Source organism: Tachyglossus aculeatus, chromosome 3, assembly GCF_015852505.1.
Source record: "Tachyglossus aculeatus isolate mTacAcu1 chromosome 3, mTacAcu1.pri, whole genome shotgun sequence".
NCBI classification, from domain to species: Eukaryota; Metazoa; Chordata; class Mammalia; order Monotremata; family Tachyglossidae; genus Tachyglossus; species Tachyglossus aculeatus.
Genome location: NC_052068.1, coordinates 78,090,369 through 78,108,082, shown reverse-complemented (window position 1 = coordinate 78,108,082; position 17,714 = coordinate 78,090,369). Strand labels below are relative to the sequence as shown.

General features: G+C 50.7%; 1 protein-coding gene across 1 annotated transcript; it reads right to left on the bottom strand.

Annotated features, from left to right (window-relative positions):
* Nucleotides 1-11,652: 11,652 nt before the first annotated feature.
* Nucleotides 11,653-17,463, bottom strand: RAX (retina and anterior neural fold homeobox). Its single transcript, XM_038744387.1, has 3 exons — nt 17,169-17,463; nt 16,105-16,358; nt 11,653-12,153 (listed from the first exon to the last, which is right to left on the bottom strand). The coding sequence occupies exons 1-3, from the start codon at nt 17,461-17,463 to the stop codon at nt 11,653-11,655; spliced, it is 1,050 nt and encodes a 349-aa protein (XP_038600315.1).
* Between the last annotated feature and the right edge of the window lie 251 nt (nt 17,464-17,714).

The following is a 17,714-nucleotide window of genomic DNA, read 5'->3' as shown; positions in this document are numbered from 1 at the left end:
ATAAATATGTACAAAAATACACAGGTGCTGTGGGGAGGGGAAGGAGGTAGGGTGGGGGTGATGGGGAGGAGGAGAGGAAAAAGGGGGCTCAGTCTGGGAAGGCCTTTTGGAGGAGGCGAGCTCTCAGTAGGGCTTTGAAGGGAGGAAGAGAGCTAGCTTGGCAGATGTGAGGAGGGACGGAACACAAACCAAACAGAGAACACAAACCAAATTTACCCAGAAGGATACAGGATAATATCACCTGTCTCTCTCTGTCTCTAACTCTGCCTCTGTTTCTCTCCCTCTCCCCACTTGGGGACTACAGAATGAAGAAGTGACACATTCACTGCCCACAAATAATTTACATTGTAATGGGGAAGATAAACCTAAAAATATTTGATACTTGAGAGTAGCCCTTCCTAAATATTGTTCCAGTTTTCAAAGGGAACCTCATTCCTAAATCAGACATAGATAGTTCTCTCAGTATCAGGAAAGAATGTGCTATTAGGCCCTTTATTTTGATGTCTTTGTTTCCTGAGACCTGGCTAAGAGAGTCAACACATCTGCATTTGTTGAGTACCTACCGTGTGGATGGCTCTGTTCTAGGCACTTGGGAACATATGATGGGCATACAAGTTGTTGTCTTTAGTCCTCCTGGGGCTTGGTGATGTTGATGACAAAGTTTCCCATGGAGAGCGATGAATAAGCTTCAGGCCTGAGACTCAGACAAAAACCTGAACCAAGGAATTGATTATAGTGATAGTGCAATCAGTGTAAAAGCCCCAAATGCAGTTTTAAGAAACAAGTTTTCAAAGTGATTCTTTGTCACAAAGTAGCAGTTGCTAAGGCTTGGTTGCTCATCATATTTTGATGGGAACTGAGCAATGAAAACCATCTCTGCTCTCTGTCACCTACAGTTGGAAACTGTCAGAACCGAAAACAGGTCTAGACTGATAGCTCCTTGTGAGCAGGGAATGTGTCTACCACTTTTGGTATAGTGTTCTTTTCCAAGCGCTTAGTACAGTGCTCTACACAGTAAGCACTCAATAAATACCATTGATCTGAGTAATTGACATATGTATTGAACTCTACAGTCCTAGTGATGGTCCAACAAAGACAAAGAATGAGCAAATAAACAAAAATGCACACTGTGGATAGGAATGGTGGTTTTAGTGCCAAGGACTGTTAATAGAGCATTTTAGGTGAAGAAGAAAAGCATTCAGCTCATTCCCTACCATCAAATACAAATACAGAGGGAGGGACACACACAGGTATAGAAATGCAGTAAATCATCCAGAATAAATAGCCTTGGGTGGTTTAGAGCCTGCTTTACTTCCTTCAAGGAATTTACATAGCAAAGAATGAGAGAAATGTCTCTCCTTGTCTCTATCCATGTTTTAAATTTCTACTGGAAGTTTTCAGTCCCATCCTTACTTGTTGCCCTAAATCTCTCGAGTCATCACACATTTCCATAATAAATGTCGACAAAAACTTGTTTACAACAGTGAAACAGCTTAGTATAATGGAGTCCTCTGGACTGTGAGCTTGTTGTGGGCAGGGATTTTCACTATTGCTGTATTGTACTTTTCCCAAGTGCTTAGCACAGTGCTCTGCACACAGTAAGCACTCAATATACACGATTGAATTAATGGGCCTGAAAATCAGAAGGTCTGGGTTCTAATCCTGTTCTGTCACTTGTCTGCTGTGTGACCTTGAGCAAATCACTTAACTTCTCTGTGCCTCAGTTACCTCATCTGTAAAATGGGCAACGAGACTGTAAGCCCCCCACGTGGGACAAGGACTGTGTCCAAACCAATTTGCTTGCATCCACCCCAGCACTTAGTAGAGTGCCTGACACAAAGCAAGTGCTTCACAAATACCATAATTGTTAATAAAAGTAAGACTAGTTCTGCATGTGAATGTCCGTTTGGGCATACTAGTAAATGTAATCTCAGTACTGAATTTTTAATGAACATAAAATTAAATTTGGATCAAAAGTGGTGTGGCATGAATATGTTCTGTGCCCTAGATCCTATCTCTGTAAAGAACGCAAACCTTACAAAAGGAAGAGAAAGAATGTGAAAGAAGAAGAGAGGAGTGAAAATACACCTCTTCCTTTTACAGTGCAGTAGTCCTAGGGTCAATGTATGAGATTTGGCGTCGCCCTTTTGCCTTGCCCTGACTTGCTCCCTTTGTTCTTCCCCCCTCTCCCTGCCCCACATCACTTATGTATATATCTGTAATTTTATTTATGTTGATGTCTGTTTATTTGTATTGATGTCTGTCTCCCCCCACCCCCAGACTGTGAGTTCGTTGTGGGCAGGGATTATTAATAATAATAATGATGATATTTGTTAAGTGCTTACTATGTGCCAAGCACTGTCCTAAGATCTGGGGGAAATACAAGGTTATCAGGTTGTCCCAGATGGGGCGCACAGTCTTAATCCCTATTTTACAGATGAGATAACTGAGGCACAGAGAAGCTAAGTGACTTGCCCGAAGTCACACAGCTGCCAAGTGGCGGAGGTGAAATTAGAACCCACGACCTCTGACTCCCAAGCCCATGCTCTTTCCACTAAGCCACTCTTTATTGCTGTATTGTACCTTCCCAGGCACTTAGTAAGTACAGTGCTCTGCACACAGTAGGCGCTCAATAAATACGATCGAATGAATGAATGGAGGAATAAACTGTTTCCTTTGGTAAAGTGCCTTGGATGAGCCTTGAATTTCATCTTTCCTGACAATCAATGCCAGTGTTTTGCATATAGTAAGCGCTTAACAAATACCATCATCATTATTATTATTATCCTAATGGGATCTCCCTCAGTTTTCCAGAGTCCTGTCATTGCTGTCGAGGGTTCCCATGAGAGAGGGGTTTGGGGGGAGGGGGGACAGGTAGCAGCCCCCCTGAAGTTGGAGGAGAGAAACTATGCCACTAAGCCCCACCCGCCCCCGATCTGTCTCAGAAAACAAAGCAATCTTTCTCAAGCTTCACTACAGCCAGGAACATCTTTCCGGGTATTTCTAAATTTTTAGTTTCTCAAGACCTCCCACCCCCTGACTTTTTGAAAATGAGGGAATGGGGTTCGGTCAGTTGGAAATGGCTTGCCCACTCCAGCTAAATCGAAGAGGAAATGGGAGGTTGGGGAGTGGGGAGGAACCCCTTGGGGGAGCAGAGCTCAAAGGGGCGTTGTGCAAAGAAGTGGTTAAGGATCTAGATGATTTAATCCAGTTTTAAGAAAGGGGCTTTACAGTGAACAATTACAGGCTGGTTAAGTAATTAATCACTAATGGGTCGTTAGCCCTGGCTGCCATTGTACAGTTAACAAGCTGAGGCCCGATGATTAAGAGCCGGCACCCAATTAAGGAATCGCAGACATGGCAACAACGCGAATCTCTGGCCTCCCAAATGTTCCCGGGCGAGTCAAGAGCCCTATGCTTGCGTAGCTGGGGAGCCCAAAACCAGCTCCCTGCCCAAAGCTAAGATTCCCGAAATGAGGGGGGACAGATGGGGAGAAAGGGGAGGGGGGTCAGAGGGAGAAGGAGAATGGGGGGAGGTCAAAGGGGAAAGGCGAAAGGGGGGGTCAGAGGGGAAAGGAGAAAGAGGGAAAAGTTGGGGGAGGTGGGAAAGGAGAAAGGTGGGTTAGAGGAGAAAGAGAAGAGGAGAAAGGTGGGAAAGAAGCAAGTGGAGAAAGGCGGGGTCAGAGGGGAAAGGAGGAAGGGAGTCGGGAAAGGGAAAGAGGGGGAAAGGAGAAAAGGGGGCAGAGATTTTCTTTTTCTTCGTTTAATGGCATTATGTTTGGCCTCAAGTGGTGCAGGACTTAGTGGGGGCGGGGAGGGGGAGGTGGGTCGGGGACTCAGACCTAGGGCTCCCTTTGTTCGGCCTCAATGAACCAGTTACCGACTTTACCGGAGTGGGGAGGGGGCGGCGGGTGGGGAAGGGGACGCTGCCAGGGCAGACGGACGGCAGATGGCAGGCCTACCTTTCCTCCGCCCCTGTAGGACTTCAGGGAAATCTTCGCATTTCACTCCGAGGTGTATTTGTGCAGACTGGGGAGGAGCTCAGAATCGCCCAGGGGGTCTCCGCCTTCCCTCTTCCCGCACTCCAGACTGGTGACCCCTCCAGTGACAACTCTTTTGGTGTCTGAGCACTCAACACCCCTCCCCCACTTCCCTCAAACCCCGACAACCAAGAGGGCAGAGAAAGTGTTCCGCTGAATATTCATGGACACAGGTGGTAGGAGATCCTCTAGCCTTCAGCAGGGAAAGTGTCTGTTGTTGTACTGTACTCTCCCAAGCGCTTAGTACAGTGCTTTGTACACAGTAAATGCTCAATAAATACTTTTGAACGAATGAATGAATCCTCCCTCAAAGTTAGCCGAGAAGCAGCATGGTGGATGAAACACGAGGCTGGGAGTCAGAAGATAATAGGTTTCTAATCCCGGCTCTGCCACTTGTCTGCTGTGTGATCTTGGACAAGTCATTTCACTTCTCCGTGCCTCAGGACATCTCTACTTGGATGTCCTCTTGCCATCTAAAACACAACATGTCCAAGACTGAGCTCCTTATCTTCCCTCCCAAACCCTGCCCTCTCCCTGACTTTCCCATCAGTGTGGACGGCATTACCATCCTTCCCATCTCACAAGCCCGCAACCTTGGTGTCATCCTTGACTCCGCTCTCTCACATTCACCCCACATATTCAATCTGTCACCAAAACCTACCGGTCTCACCTTCACAACATCGCCGAGATCCACCTTTTCCTCCCCATCCAAACTGCTACCTTGCTGGTTCAGTCTCTCATCCTATCCCTACTGGATTACTGCATCAGCCTCCTTTCTGACCTCCCAGCCTCCTGTTTCTCCTCATTTCAATCCACACTTCACTCTGCGGCCCGGATTATCTTTCTACAGAAATGTTCAGGACATGTCACCCCCTTCCTCAAAAATTTCCAGTGGTTGCCTATCAACCTCCGTATCAAGCAAAAACTCCTCACTATTGTCTTCGAAGTTTTCCATCACCTTGCCCCTTCGTACCTCACCTCCCATCTCTACTTCTACAGCCCAGCCCACACACTCCACTCCTCTGGTGCCGCTAAACTTCTCACTGGGCCTCGTTTTCACCTGTCCCGCCGTCGACCCCTGGCCCACATCCTACCTCTGGCCTGGAATGCCCTCCCTCCTCAAATCTGCCAAACAATCACACTTTCCCCCTTCGAAGCCCTACTGAAGGCTCACCTCCTCCAGGAGGCCTTCCCATACTAAGCTCCCCTTTTCCTTAGCTCCCCCTCGCCTCCCTGTTGCCCAGACTCGCTCCCTTTGCTCTACCCCCGCCACCCTGCCCCACAGACACTTGTGTATATATGTATAATTCTATTTATTTATATTAATTCCTGTTCACTTGTTTTGATGTGTATGTATCTGTAATTCTATTTATTTATATTGATTCCCGTTTACTTGTTTTGATGTTTGCTCCCCCTTCTAGACTATAAGCCCGGCGTGGGCAGGGATTGTCTGTCTTTATTGCTGAACTGTACTTTCCAAGCGCTTAGTACAGTGTTCTGCACCCACTAAGCACTCAATAAATACGATTGAATGAATGAATGAATAAAATGGGGATTGAGACTGTGACCTCTATGTGGGACAGGACTGTGTCCAACCCCATTTGCTTGTAACCACCCCAGCGTTTAGTAAAGTGCCTGGCACATAGTAAGCACTTAACAAATTCCACAATTATTAGTATTATTATCGTTTCCACCATCAGCAGCGACGCCTTCTCTCAGTTCTACTCCTCGCTCGAATGTTGCTAAACAGGATTGGTCATAACTGGGGAACAGGCATGGCCTAGTGGGAAAAGCACGGACCTTGGGGGCAGAGGACCTGGGTTCTAATCCCGGCTTTGCCAATTGCTTGTTGTGAGGCCTTGGCCAAATCACTTAACTTCCTCAACCGTAAAACGAGGATTAAATGTATATTCTCCCTTCTACGTAGACTGTGAGCCCCATGGGGGACAGGGACTGTCAAATCAATCTGTCAGTTGTATTTATGGAGGGTTTACTGTGTGCAAAGCACTGTATTTGGGGGAATACAGCACAACAACGACACATTCCTTGCACACAACGTCTACATACCCCAGTGCGTAGAACGTGTTTGACACATAGTAAGCACTTAAAAGGTACCATAAAAAAAATGCATGCAGAAAAGATTCCCGGGCCTGACAGACCACGTTCAATGTATGGAGCCACTTGGCTTCAGACTGGCTCAGGAATCAACTTGTACTTCCCAAGTGCTTAGTACAGTGCTCTGCACACAGTAAGCGCTCAATAAATACGATTGATGATGATGATGATGAATGAGAACTAATGGTCTTTGGGCAGGATTTCTGTTCAATCTTACAGATCCTAGGGGAAATATGTATCTCCAGGGAAACCTGATTCCGTGCACTGAGCAGAACCAGGTCTTTTCCATCATCTCTTCCCCCCACCATCTGTCCCACAGAATTAGCTGTCAACTTAATTCAGTCTCCTCTTTTTATCTCCTGATCGGAGATAATCAGGACATTCCGATCGGACATTCCAAGGGTATGGAACAGTGTTGGTGGAGAAACAGCGTGGTTCAGTGGAAAGAGCATGGGTTCGGGAGTAAGAGATCGTGGGTTCTAATCCCGCCTCCTCCACTTGTCAGCTGTGTGACTTTGGGCAAGTCCCTTAACTTCTCTATTCCTCAGTTACCTCATCTGTGAAATGGGGATTAAGACTGTGAGCCCCACGTGGGGCAACCTGATTACCTTACTCTTAACAAATACACCAAGAATCAGTTTATTTCTTTTTTACAAACTCCATACTATTTGGTGTAATCCTTTCTCTTGACCCTTCCCCTACCATGTCCTCTCCCTGAACCCCTTAACATTCCTCACCCTGATTTAGCAGCCTTACCAGCAGGTCCAAAAGCACTCTCCTACAGCAATCCAGAATACTTTGGTCAGCCTTTTCCCCTTACACCTGCATCAGCAACACCTTTGATGGCAAGCACAGGTGCCAACTCTTTCATTTTCACTGTGGGCAGGATTTGGTGGGATGGGGGTAGAGGGGAAGCAAGAGGCATGGATTGAGGCTTTGAAGAGTTAATGGGTCTGAAAAACCAAATTTGGCTTCATATTTCAACCTTATTCAGAAATTCTCAATCCTTGTTAGAACCTGGATAAGGGCCTTTGCCAAATAAACCCACTTTTCCCTGGCTCCCTCTCCCTCTGAGCACCGAGATAATAACTATCTATGCACCTAGATAATAGCTGTGGTATTTGTTAAGCGCTTACTGTGCCAGGCACTGTTGGAAATACTGGGGTGGTTACGAGCAAATCAGTTTGAACACAGTCCCTGTCCCACATAGTCCTCACAGTCTCAATCCTCATTTTACAGATAAGGTAACTGAGGTGCCAGAGAAGTAAAGTGACTTGTCCAAGGTCACACAACAGACTTTGGGTATTTGGTATCTGCCTCCACCCTCAGCCCTATAGACCTTATCTATACATCTGTAAATTGTATTATAAAGTATTTATATTTATGTCTGTCTCCCCCTCTAGACTGACTGTAATCTCGTTGTGAGCAGGGAGTGTGTCTGTTGTTGCATTATATTCTCCCAAGAGTTTAGTACAATGCTTTGCACACAGTAAGCACTCAATAAATACGATTGACTGAATGAATGAGTGAATTCCAACTCTGTTGTACTCTCCCAAGCACTTAGAAGAGTGCTCTGCCCATAGTAAACACTTAATAAAGACTATCGACTGATTGATAAATGAGTCTGGAAGTCTGGGCCCACAGGCGGTAATGTCATCGTCTACACCCAGCCCCCCTACCATAGGGATGATAACCCCCAAATCCCCATGGAATTGCCCAGCCCCCAACCTGTGAGCAGTGAACTCCAACCGCAGTGAACTCCAACCTCCTGGAGAAGGACAGTATTTCACAGTTTAATTTTAAGAGCTAAAATTGCCGGTAGCCTAACTCTTCTGCTCCTCAAACTTCATGTCATTTACCATAGGCCTGTGCGTCCCATAACACCTCCTTGGAGCTCATAACTGTTGCTCAGGTACAGAGCATGGTCAGCTCAAGGAACCCTCTGGGAAATGCCTGGCCTTCCTCGGGGAGAGTTAAGTCCCTTTGCTTTCCAGGTCCCTCACCCCGATACAAAGTAGAATCCTAGGGGCTCATCGCAAATATATTGCCACCCATCATCAGCTCCAAACGGGAAAGACGGAGTGGGAACAAGAACTCGACTCTACCTTGAACCAAACTCACAGAGAATGGTAGCCAGAGAAATGAGAAAAACACAGTTAGGTGTTTCTTTTCCATCTCCCCAGCTCGCCATTCCTCTAACTTGTTCAATTCCCTGGACAGATGGGGCAACTCTGGAGAGAAATAGGGCTGAAAGGAGAGATGCATGGACTAACGCAGTACATTCTGGACATTTCCCGATCCACGTCTTTCACGTTATTTTATTTCTTTAAGGGGAAACAACGTGGCTCAGTGGCTAGAGCCCAGGCTTGGGAGTTAGAGGTCGTGGGTTCTAATCCCACCTCTGCCACCTGTCAGCTGAGTGACTTTGGGCAAGTCACTTCACTTCTCTGGGCCTCAGTTACCGCATCTGTAAAATGGGGATTAAGACTGGGAGCCCCATGGGGGACAACCTGATTACCTTGTATCTCTCCCAGCGCATAGCACATAGGAAGCGCTTAACAAATACCATTATTATTATTCCAGCGTTTAGAACAGTGCTTCGCACATAGTAAGCGCTTAACAAATACCAACATTATTATTTCAAAGAAATAGCCAACACGTGTACTGAGTGTTCGCCAAGAAGGAAGGCGGAAAAGGGGAGGGAAACAGGGGTTGTGGTGGGGGGGAGAGTGAATGAAAGAGAGTAGGAGAAAGTGACTGTGAGCCGCATGGGGGACAGGGACTCTGTCCAACATAATTCACTTGTATTTACCGCAGCACTTAAAACGGTGACACATAGTAAACACCTAACAAATACCAATAAAAAAGGAGGGAGAGAAAAGTTGAGGTCAGGGGGGTTAGGGAGAGTGACTCCTAGGAAAAGGAGAAGAGAAAGGACAGCCCCCCTCTCCCGCATTATCCTTCAAAGCAGGCAGCGTGGCTTAGTGGAAAGAGCACGGGCTTGGGAGTCAGAGGTCATGGGTTCTAATCCTGATTCCGCTGCTTGTCAGCTGTGTGACCTTGGACAAGTCACTTAACGTCTCTGTACCTCAGTTACCTCATCTGTAAAATGGGGATTAAGACTGTGAGCCCCACGTGGGACAACCTGAGTACCTTGTATCTACCTCAGCGCTTAGAACAGTGCTTGGCACATAGTAAGCGATTAACAAATACCAACATTATTGTCATTATTATTATTACCTCTCATTCATCTTGGTCTCTTTTCTCCACCTCTCTCCCATCCTATCTTACTCTCCTGTCCTCGCCTCACCCTCCCCATCAGGTGAACATTGAAAAGGGATGCAGATCAATTCCCAGTAACCAAGCCAACTGGACAGTTTCTATTCCCACTCCTGTACTGTGGAGACCGGGTGAGAGGGGACGGAGGGGGGAGAGGGGTGTGTGTGTGTGTGTGTGTGTGTGTGTGTGTGTGTGTGTGTGTGTGTGTGTGTGTGTGTGTGTGTGTGTGTGTCGGAGGTGGAGAGATGGAAAGAGGAAAATCTCAAATGGGAGGAGGCGAGAAAGATGCACCCTCCTATTTCCACACAGCAAAATCCCGGCGCTGGAAGCTTAACTGTGGGGTCACGGTTTAAATGGGGGGACCAAGGATCCAGTCTAGCGATCAAGAATACAGTGTAGGGATGAAGGACCCAATCTGGCGATGAAGGATCCAATCTGGAGATGAAGGATGCAATCTGGGGATGAAGGATACAATCTGGGGATGAAGGACCCATTCTGGGGATGAAGGATCCAGTCAAGGTTTGAAGGATCTAGTCTGGGGATGAAAGACTCAATCTGGAGATGAAGAATCCAGTCCGGGGACCAAGGACCCAGTAGTCAATCTGGCGACCAAATTTTCAGCCTAGGGACCAAGGGGGGGACAAGTAATCAGTCCGGGGTTCAGTCTGGAGAAGGGGTGCATGGACTGGGTGCGTGGAGGATGAAGACGGCGGCCTCTGCTCCCTCCAGCCCCAATCTGGGTCAACACTCCAGGACCAGGGCGTCTTCTCTCTGGGCTCGGGAGCTAAGCGGCCAGTGGCCCAGGGCCCAGGGCCCAGAGGGGAGCGTCCAACGCGGCTCTCTTACGATTCTCGCAGCCCAGCTTCCCGAGGCCAGGATGGGGGGTCGCAGTGCCGTGGGAGTCTTTCGAGTTCGGGTGCGGAGATCCTCCGGAGGTGGGACTGTTGCAAGAGTAGGGGAGGACGCCTACGCGTGTCCTGCACCCGAATAAGATCCTCCATTTGTAACCTCTAGCTATCCGCCCCTGAGAGACTAATGCTTTTAATAATGAATACGTCCCCAAACGTTTCATCCAGGAAAATGGCCTGAGCCAAAGTTGGGGACAGAGGATGTTTGTCACGGGGTGGGTGGGGAAAGCGTTTCAGCGCTGGAAAGAGGAGCCGAGGAGTCTGTGGGCACTGACTCCTCTAAACGCCTCTAGTCCCTACCGTTATTGGGTAGGGACTGTCTCTATCTGTTGCCTAATTGTACTTTCCAACCGCTTAGTACAGTGCTCTGCACACAGTAAGCGCTCAATAAATACGATTGAGTGCATTGAATGAATGACCCTCAGCGGCCTCGATAATTCCTGGTCCCGGTTCCAGAGCTGGGTCAGATGAGGAAATTCCCACTCGCCAGTGGGGCCGAAGTCCAGAGCCCAGACCGACGACCCCCTATTGTCCCACCCTCCACCCGCAGGGTCCTGGACAACACCAGCCTCGGCCGTGGCCAAATCAAAGAAATATACATTTAATCTCTCCGATGATTCTTGGACACTAGGCTAAGAAACACTTCTCTCAAACGATCCGCCGGGAAAAAACAAAGAGATCGGTAGCTCCCAAACCGGCAGGGAATCGGTAGTCTGACCCGAGGTGGGGTGGGGCGTGGTGAGAGGGAGGAAGACGCTCAGCTACCTTTCTCCCTCTCTCCGCCCTATTTTGGTTCCTTCTGGTCCAGCACCGTGGGGAAATCAGTCAGCTATCCCCTCAGGAGCATCTCCTACCTCCCGGCTCTAAAGGCTTGGGAAGGAGGAGCCGATGGTAGAGAAGCCAGGTAACTGTTCCCGTCCAGGTACAGGAGGGAGAGAGGGAGAAAAAGATTGTGTGTGCTTGTATTTATGCACGCACGTGTTTTTGTATGTGTGGGAGGTGAAAAGAGGGAGACACAGGCTGTGCATGCGTTTTCCCAGAGCTCCCAGCGATGCTCTAAACCTGTTTCTTCCCCCAGCTCCCACTCCTGGGCCTTCCCCCATCTCCGGGCCGCGGGTGGGCAGGCCCACCCATCTGAGGAGCGCCCGCTGATGCCCAGTCCAGCTGTGGGGCTCTGGGATAGTCAATACCACCGCGTCCGGGGCTGTCCGTGGCAGGGTACCGTGAGGGCGAGGGGACGGGGGGCTGAGGGGCAGGGAGGGGCAGGAGGGCCGAGCAGGGGGGCAGAGGGCGGCGGGGTGCTGGCGGGCTCAGAGGGTCTGCCAGGGCTTAGCCATCGACTGGATGTGCTCCTTGGCCTTCATCCGCAGCGCCGCGATGCTGCTGTTCCGCGGGTCGCCCTCTTCCAGGGAAAACTTGTCCGCAAAGTTGTGGGCGCACTGGTAATGCGGAGGGGGCGGGGGTGGGGGGCCCAGGCCCCCCAGGGGCTGCAGGCTGGCCCCCAGGGTGGGCGAGTTGAGCAGCGGGGGCAGAGGAGGTGGGCTGTAGCTGGGCGGGGAGGTGACGAAGCCGGGCAGGCTCTGCAGCGAGGTGGTCCCGCCGGCCAGCGGAGGGCCCAGCCAGGGCTCCAGCGGCAAGGGGGTCCCTCCTCCTGCGCCCCCTCCCCCGCCGCCGCTCCCCAGGGACCCCAGGCCCCCCGCGCCGGGAGGGGAGCGGCTGAAGGACAGCATGGGAGAGTCCTGCAGCTTCATCGACGTGACTTCCAGCTTCTCCTGGCGCCGCCACTTGGCTCTTCGGTTCTGGAACCAGACCTGGGGACAGCCGGCGGGAGGGAGGGACGGAGGGAGGCCGACGTTAGGCAGGGCCTTGCGGCTCCCTAGGGCCCCCTGACGCCTCATCCCCCGGAATGGGCCCCGTCCTGCCTCCGTCCTCTTCCTTCTCCCACCTTTTTTACTTCCTACCCGTCCTCTTCTTTCCTTCTCACCTCTTCTTTCTCTTTCTGCCCCACCTTTTTTTACTTCCTACCCGTCCTCCTCCTTCCTCCTCCCCTCTTCTTATTCTTTCTGCCTGGCTTTTTTTTTTTACTTCCTACCCGTCCTTCTCTTTCCTTCTCCCCTCTTCCTATTCTTTCTGCCCTTCCTTTTTTACTTCCTATCCATCTTCCTTCTTACTTCTCCCCTCTTCCTATTCTTTCTGACTGGATGTTTTTTACTTCCTACCCGTCCTCCTCCTTCCTTCTCCCCTCTTCCTATTCTTTCTGCCCCACCGTTTTTACTTCCTATCCATCATCCTCCTTCCTTCTCCCCTCTTCCTATTCTTTCTACCTGGCTTTTTTTTTTACTTCCTACCCGCCCTCCTCCTTCCTTCTCCCCTCTTCTTTTTCTTTCTGCCCTGCCTTTTTACTTCCTACCCGTCCTTCTCCTTCCTTCTCCCCTCTTCTTTTTCTTTCTGCCCTGCCTTTTTTTCTTCCTACCCATCCTCCTCCTTCCTTCTCCCCTCTTCTTTTTCTTTCTACCCCACCTTTTTTACTTCCTACCCATCCTCCTCCTTCCTTCTCCCCTCTTCCTATTCTTTCTGCCCATCCTTTTTTTACTTCCTATCCATCCTCCTCCTTCCTTCTCCCCTCTTCCTATTCTTTCCATCCCACGTTTTTTACTTCTTACCCATCCTCCTCCTTTCTTCTCCCCTCTTCTTTTTCGTTCTGACCCGCTTTTTTTTTACTTCCTACCCCTCCTCCTCCTCTTCCTTTCTCTTTCTTTCTCCTCTCTTCTTCCCCCTTGGCTCTCCTTGCCCCTGTTCGAGGGGAGCCTGGGCCCAAACGACAGGGAGCAAACAAGCGGCCGGATGCAGGTATCAAGAGACGGTACTTCTTCCTTCGAACGGGGCTGTCAAAGCTGGGGAGAAGGTCAAAGTTGGGCCTGATCCCTCTCCTCTCACCCCCAAACCTGAAGAGGGAGAACTTGAAGAGGGAGAGGTGCTTTGGAGTTGGAGTTGGGAGGGCCTGATTTTAGATTGGCAATTTGGGTGGGGAAATAATAAAGGAGAAAAAAAAGACAGCGTCTCAGAGAGGGACTGAGGGAAGAAGCGGGGGAGGGAGGCTGAAAAAGAAAGGGGCAGAGAGACACAGAGAGAGAGAGAGAGAGACAGACAAAGTGGAGGAGAGAAAACCCACTCCCGGCCTTGCAGCTTCAGGAAAGGGGCCGGAGATGAGGGGCATCTTGGTTTCCCTGTAATTCCAGCAGGGCTGGGTTTTCCCGGGGCACTGCCACTAAGAGGACGACTCCTGACGGGAGGATGGTCCCGTCGGAGGGGAGGAGGCTGGTGCCACCCGCTAAGCTCTTCCCGCGTCTCCCCGAAGTCCACCCCGCGAGGAGAATGGAGCAGAGATGGCGCGGAGAATGGCCCACACAGCAGCGGGCGGCCAACGTGGCTGGCTCAATCGAGGATGGCTGGCTGCCCTCCAGCTCGCAGTGCCCTGACCCTTTCAATTTGGCTCCCAAACAATCCTCTATCCCCTCCCTTCCTCCCTCCCTCCCCCTGCCACCAGTCCCCCCGTTCCCCGGGCCCCGCTTCCTTTCCCCCATTCAACAGCAGGAACAAAAACACGATTTCCCCCCCCCCCCCCACCTTCAAACGAGAAAGCAGAGCAGACCCGGATGCCACCCCCCTGCCCCCTGCCCTAGAAAACCCCCGAACCGTCTTTCGAGGGGCTCCAGTCCCGGCCCGTTCCCAGGGGCCAGGACTAAACGCCGCCGAGAAATCGGGCCCCTCGCTCCCTTCTTTTAATGGGAGGCCAAACGCTTAAAGCCATGCCGGTCTTCTCTCCCCGTCAAACCAATTGTCCAAACACGTCAACACGGACCCAGTCTCATTACCGCGAAAATGCGGCGAAATGAAGTCTCTAGTTCCCCCCTTTCTGACCGCTTTAAACCCACACGGTTTGGAAGCCCTCCCAGATTTTTCACAGATGACTAGCAAATATGTAAGGCGTTCAAACATTTTAATGATCGGGGATTAAAGCTAATTAAGATAATTCAGCTCTAATTAAAGCAAAAAAAGCTGGGGGGGACTCCCTTCCATATAACGCACATGCACCACTTTCTCCTGTGGCCCGAGGACCTGTGGACGATGGAGAAGAGTCGAATTGCTAAACTCGCCCCGCGGCCTGCTCGCCGCCGGCTTCTAGGTGGAAGCGGCCTAGTCCTCGGGAAGGGGGAATTCCTCTCTGTGGATCCCGTCAGGGGAATCCAAATCCCCTTCCCCAGACCCCCACAAGCTCCCCAGGCCCCGCCCGGGTTGGGAGGGGAGAGGAGAGGAGGGAGCTGTCGGTCTTTGCTGAATTGTTGCCGAAGTGTATTTTCCTAGCACTTAGTACAGTGCTCTGCACACAGTAAGCGCTCAATAAATGCGATTGAATGAATGAATGAATAACTTTTTGTCTGCTAAGTCGTTCGTGGCTTCGTGGAAAGAGCCCGGGCTTGGGAGTCAGAAGTGGTGGGTTCTAATCCCGACTCTGCCACTTGTCAGCTGTGCTACTTTGGGCAAGTCACTCAACTTCTCTGTGCCTCAATTACCTCGTCCGTAAAATGGGGATCAAGACTGTGAACCCCAAGTGGGACAAGCTGATAACCCTGTATCTAGTGCTTGGCACATAGTAAGCGCTTCACAAACACCATTATTATTATTATTATTCATTCATTCATTCAATCGTATTTCTTGAGCGCTTACTGTGTGCAGAGCACTGTACTAAGCGCTTGGAAAGTACAAGTCGGCAACATACAGAGACGGTCCCTACCCAACAACGGGCTCACAGTCTAGAAGGGGGAGCCAGACAAGAAAACAAAACATGTAGACAGGTGTCAAAACCGTCAGAATAAATAGAATTACAGCTTATTATCCCAGCGCTTCGAACAGTGCTTGGCACTTAGTAAGCGCTTAACAAATACTATCATTATTATTAGGATTATTATTTTCCAAATTCAACTCCGGGGAGCCGACACCTTGCCAGTCCCCTGGGATGCTGAAGGGAGAGGCGTCCCCGGTCCTGGATCCCTCCGTTCCGGCCCAGAGAGGGGAAGGAGGGCCAGTCCTGGAGGGTTTCCATCAGGAAGGGAAAACTCTCCCCTCGCCGGCCCAGGGGTGGGCATCCGGGGGGAAGGGGGCAAATGTCCCCACCCATCCTCCGCCCTGGGCAGAGGGGTGTCCTCTCTCTGCCTCCTGTATATATGTATATATGTTTGTACATATTTATCACTCTATTTATTACTCTATTAGAGAAGCAGCTGGCTCAGTGGAAAAGAGCCTGGGCTTTGGAGTCAGAGGTCATGGGTTCAAATCCCGGCTCCCCCACTTGTCAGCTGTGTGACTTTGGGCAAGTCACTTCACTTCTCTGAGCCTCAGTTACCTCATCTGGAAAATGGGGATTGACTGTGAGCCCCCCGTGGGACAACCTGATCACCTTGTAACCTCCCCAGCGCTTAGAACAGTGCTTTGCACATAGTAAGCGCTTAATAAATGCTATTATTATTATTATTTATTTTACTTGTACATATCTATTCTATTTATTTTATTTTGTTAGTATGCTTGGTTTTGTTCTCTGTCTTCCCCTTTTAGACTGTGAGCCCACTGTTGGGTAGGGACTGTCTCTAGATGTTGCCAACTTGTACTTTCCAAGCGCTTAGTACAGTGCTCTGCACACAGTAAGCGCTCACTAAATACGATTGATTGATTGATTGATTGATTGATTGCCTCTCTCCCTTTACCTGGACCCGGACCTCCGGCAAGCTGACCTTGACGGCCAGCTCTTCGCGGCTGTAGACGTCGGGATAGTGGGACTTCTCGAAGGCGCGCTCCAGCTCGTGAAGCTGGTAGGTAGTGAAGGTGGTTCGGTTCCTCCGGTGCTTCTTCTTGGGCTGCTCCTCGTCCGACAGCTTTCCGTCTCCGGGGAGGCGGGGGGCCTGCAGCCCCGGGCTCAGGCGCTCCTCCCCGGACTCCCTGGGGCAGTAGGCGAGGGGCTCTGCGGCGAAGCAGTCGCACGCCCGTCAGGCCGGAGTCTCCTCTGCTCCTCCACCCTCGTCCCCCTCCCTTCCCTATTTGGGGAGTGGGTGGAAAGGGGGTCTCACCCGGGACTCTGAGGCAACCAGTGTTGCCCGAAGGGAAACTGAGGCAAAAAAAGGGGGAGGGGAAGGGGACCGCCCGGAGTACTTCCCAAGCGCTTAGTACAGTGCTCTGCACACAGTACGCGCTCAATGAATACGATTGAATGAATGAATGATGCCGCTGAGAAAGTTGTTTCCCCTGGGGGCCGATTTGGCCTTCTCCGGGTCACTCCCCTGGCTTTAGTAATGACAATAATAATAATTCTAGACTGTGAGCCCGTTGTCTAGACTGTAAGCCCGTTGTTGGGTAGGGACCACATGTTGCCGATTTGTAGTTCCCAAGCGCAAGTGCTTAGTCCAGTGCTCTGCACACAGTAAGCGCTCAATAAATACGATTGAATGAATGAATTATAATAATTGCGGTATGTGTTAAGCTCTTACTATGTGCCAAGCACTGTTCTCAGCGCTGGGGAGATACAAGGTGATCAGATTGTCCCACGTGGGGCTCACGGTCTTCACCCCCATTTTACAAATGAGATCACTGAGGCACAGAGAAGTTAAATGACTTGCCCAAAGTCACACAGCTGATGTGGTGGAAAACTTTAAGGAAAACAAGTTTGCTCCCCGACCCGCGTCCGGCCCCCCGGGAGCTCCGCACTACAGAACAGTGCTTTGCACATAGTAAGCGCTTAACAAATGCCATAATTGTTATTATTATTATTACTAACCTTCACGTTCTTCCGCCTGGACCTCCGGCGGCTGCTGCGGGGTCTGGGGCGGGTCCCCACCGGGCACCTTGGGGAAGGCCAGCCGGGCTCCTGCCCCTTGGCCCGGCTCCTGGGCATCCCGGGAGCCCTCCTGGGCCGGGAAGGAGCTGAGGAGGAGCGCGTCCTCCTTGGGGAAGCCCAGGATGGCCTCGATGCTGTGCAACCGGGCTGGGTTTCCGCCTGGACTCCGGACCAGGGGCCCGGGAAGAGGAAAAGTCCCTTCGGCCATGGTCAGCGCGGAGCCGGGCAGGTGCATCGGGGGCCGCGGGGAGGCGGGAGGAAGGCTGGGGGGCGAGGGAGGAGGAGGAGGAGGACGGCGTTTACCGGTTTCCTCAGTTTCCCTCCTCCTCGTGGGGCAGAAGGACCTCAAATCGGTTCCTGGGATGCTTCGCAGATTAAACAATTAAAGAAAAAAAAAGGAAACACATCCTGAATGAACTTAAAATGATCCCCTCTCCCTCTCCCTCCGGGGGCTGCACCTGATTCTTTTGCTCTCTGGGTCCGAAG

Bases quoted from the DNA above. Each gene is read 5' to 3' on its own strand.
- RAX (XM_038744387.1), bottom strand. From the start codon at position 17,463: ATGCACCTGCCCGGCTCCGCGCTGACCATGGCCGAAGGGACTTTTCCT. The intron at 16,359-17,168 runs GTTAGTAATAAT...GCTTCGCCGCAG, and splicing joins CCAGGCGGAAGAACGTGAAG to AGCCCCTCGCCTACTGCCCC. The intron at 12,154-16,104 runs GTAAAGGGAGAG...GGCTGTCCCCAG, and splicing joins TGCCGGAGGTCCGGGTCCAG to GTCTGGTTCCAGAACCGAAG.